Source organism: Capsicum annuum, chromosome 10, assembly GCF_002878395.1.
Source record: "Capsicum annuum cultivar UCD-10X-F1 chromosome 10, UCD10Xv1.1, whole genome shotgun sequence".
NCBI classification, from domain to species: Eukaryota; Viridiplantae; Streptophyta; class Magnoliopsida; order Solanales; family Solanaceae; genus Capsicum; species Capsicum annuum.
This window is the reverse complement of record NC_061120.1, coordinates 5,205,073-5,206,625: the sequence shown is the minus strand read 5'-3', so window position 1 is coordinate 5,206,625 and position 1,553 is coordinate 5,205,073. Positions and strand designations below refer to the sequence as shown.

General features: G+C 32.5%; 1 protein-coding gene across 1 annotated transcript in view; it reads left to right on the top strand.

Annotated features, from left to right (window-relative positions):
• Nucleotides 1-753: 753 nt before the first annotated feature.
• The window catches only part of LOC107845267 (uncharacterized protein At4g28440), a 5,212-nt gene continuing 4,412 nt past the window's right edge, over nt 754-1,553 (top strand). The window contains exon 1 of the mRNA XM_047398434.1: nt 754-1,502. Coding sequence (XP_047254390.1) covers nt 1,184-1,502 — 319 coding nt within the window. The 5' untranslated portion in view covers nt 754-1,183. The remainder of the gene's footprint in view (nt 1,503-1,553) is intronic.

Here is a 1,553-nt window from a genome sequence, read left to right as displayed (position 1 = left end):
TATCTAGAGATAAAAATATACTTCAATTAAGGCGAAGTCAGGTAGGATCGATGAATCCCCCTTTGCTTTATTATCATTTTTATACATACCAATATGAGTGGAGTCAGGTAGGATCAACGAACCTTGCTTCACTTTATTGTCATTTTAATACATACCAATACGGATGGAGTTAAGTAGGATCAATGAATCCTGCATGAGTAGAGTCAAGTAGGATTGATTTACTTTACTTTGTTGTCATTTCTATACATACCAACAACGGTGGAGTCGGGTTAAAGTAGATGAACCCTACTCCACTCTATTGCCAATTTTATATTTATCAATATGGACAGAGTCAAGTAGAATCGATTTGCTCTGCTTTGTTGCCATTTCTGTACATACCAATAACGGTGGAGTCGTGTAAAGTAAATGAACCCTGCTCCACTTTATTGTCATTTCTATATATACCAGCATGGGTGGTGCTAGCGTCATTTTTCTACATACCAACATGAATGGAGTGAGGTAAAATCAATGAATTTGCCGCTTGATTTCTATTTATATATACATACCAATATGGACGGGACCCACAGGTGGGGCCAAGGGGGATCGAAACCCTATTTGGTAGAAGATCACGCTTTTATACTTAATTAAAATTATTTTTTATGTACATATATAGTATATACATATTAAATTTTCTTTAATTTTTTTGTGTATTTACTTTTTCATACTTTGAATTCCTTTATTCAAAATCTTGACTGGAGATTCGACAACTGTGTACCAAATACTCTTAATAGTTTTTCTATTTTATATTTTTTCCATTTCCATCAAATTTCTATTTTCTAAAACAAAAAATTCCTCATTTCTATTATTCAATTTTCAATTAAAAAGAAAATAATACTCCCTTAATTTAAAAAAGAATAAACTAGTTTGACTTGATACGAAGTTTAAAAAAATAAAAGTCTTCTAAATTTTGTAATTTTAAATTAAAGATTTATCAAATATATCAAAATATCTTTCAATTCTATGGTTTTAAATATGACACATAGAAAGTTAAAATTTAAAAATTATTAAAAAAATAGAATCATTTTTTTAAAGGATTAAAAACTAAAGTAGCTCATTCCTTTTTAAACGGAGGAAGTGTATAAAAGGATCCTTTAATTTCACTCTCCTCTTTAAACTCTTCTGCATTCGCATTTTTCAATTTTTTATGAAATTTATTTTAGGGTTAGGGTTTATCGTATTTCTAATGGCTTCAACAGCGGCGACAAAATCGACGGCGACGGCGACGGCAACAACTTCCGAGAAGAAGAAGCCGGTGTTTGTGAAAGTGGAAACACTAAAACCTGGAACACATGGTCATAACTTGACGGTTAAAGTTGTTGAATCGAATCCGGTGAAAGCTACCGGCGGCGGCGGAGGTCGCGGTGGTAGATTATCGGTGAATTCGAGACCTCCGGCGAGGATCTCTGAGTGCCTTATCGGTGATGAAACGGCTTCTATCCTCTTCACTGCTCGTAACGAACAAGGTAAATAAATATATATATATATATATATATATATATATATATATATATATA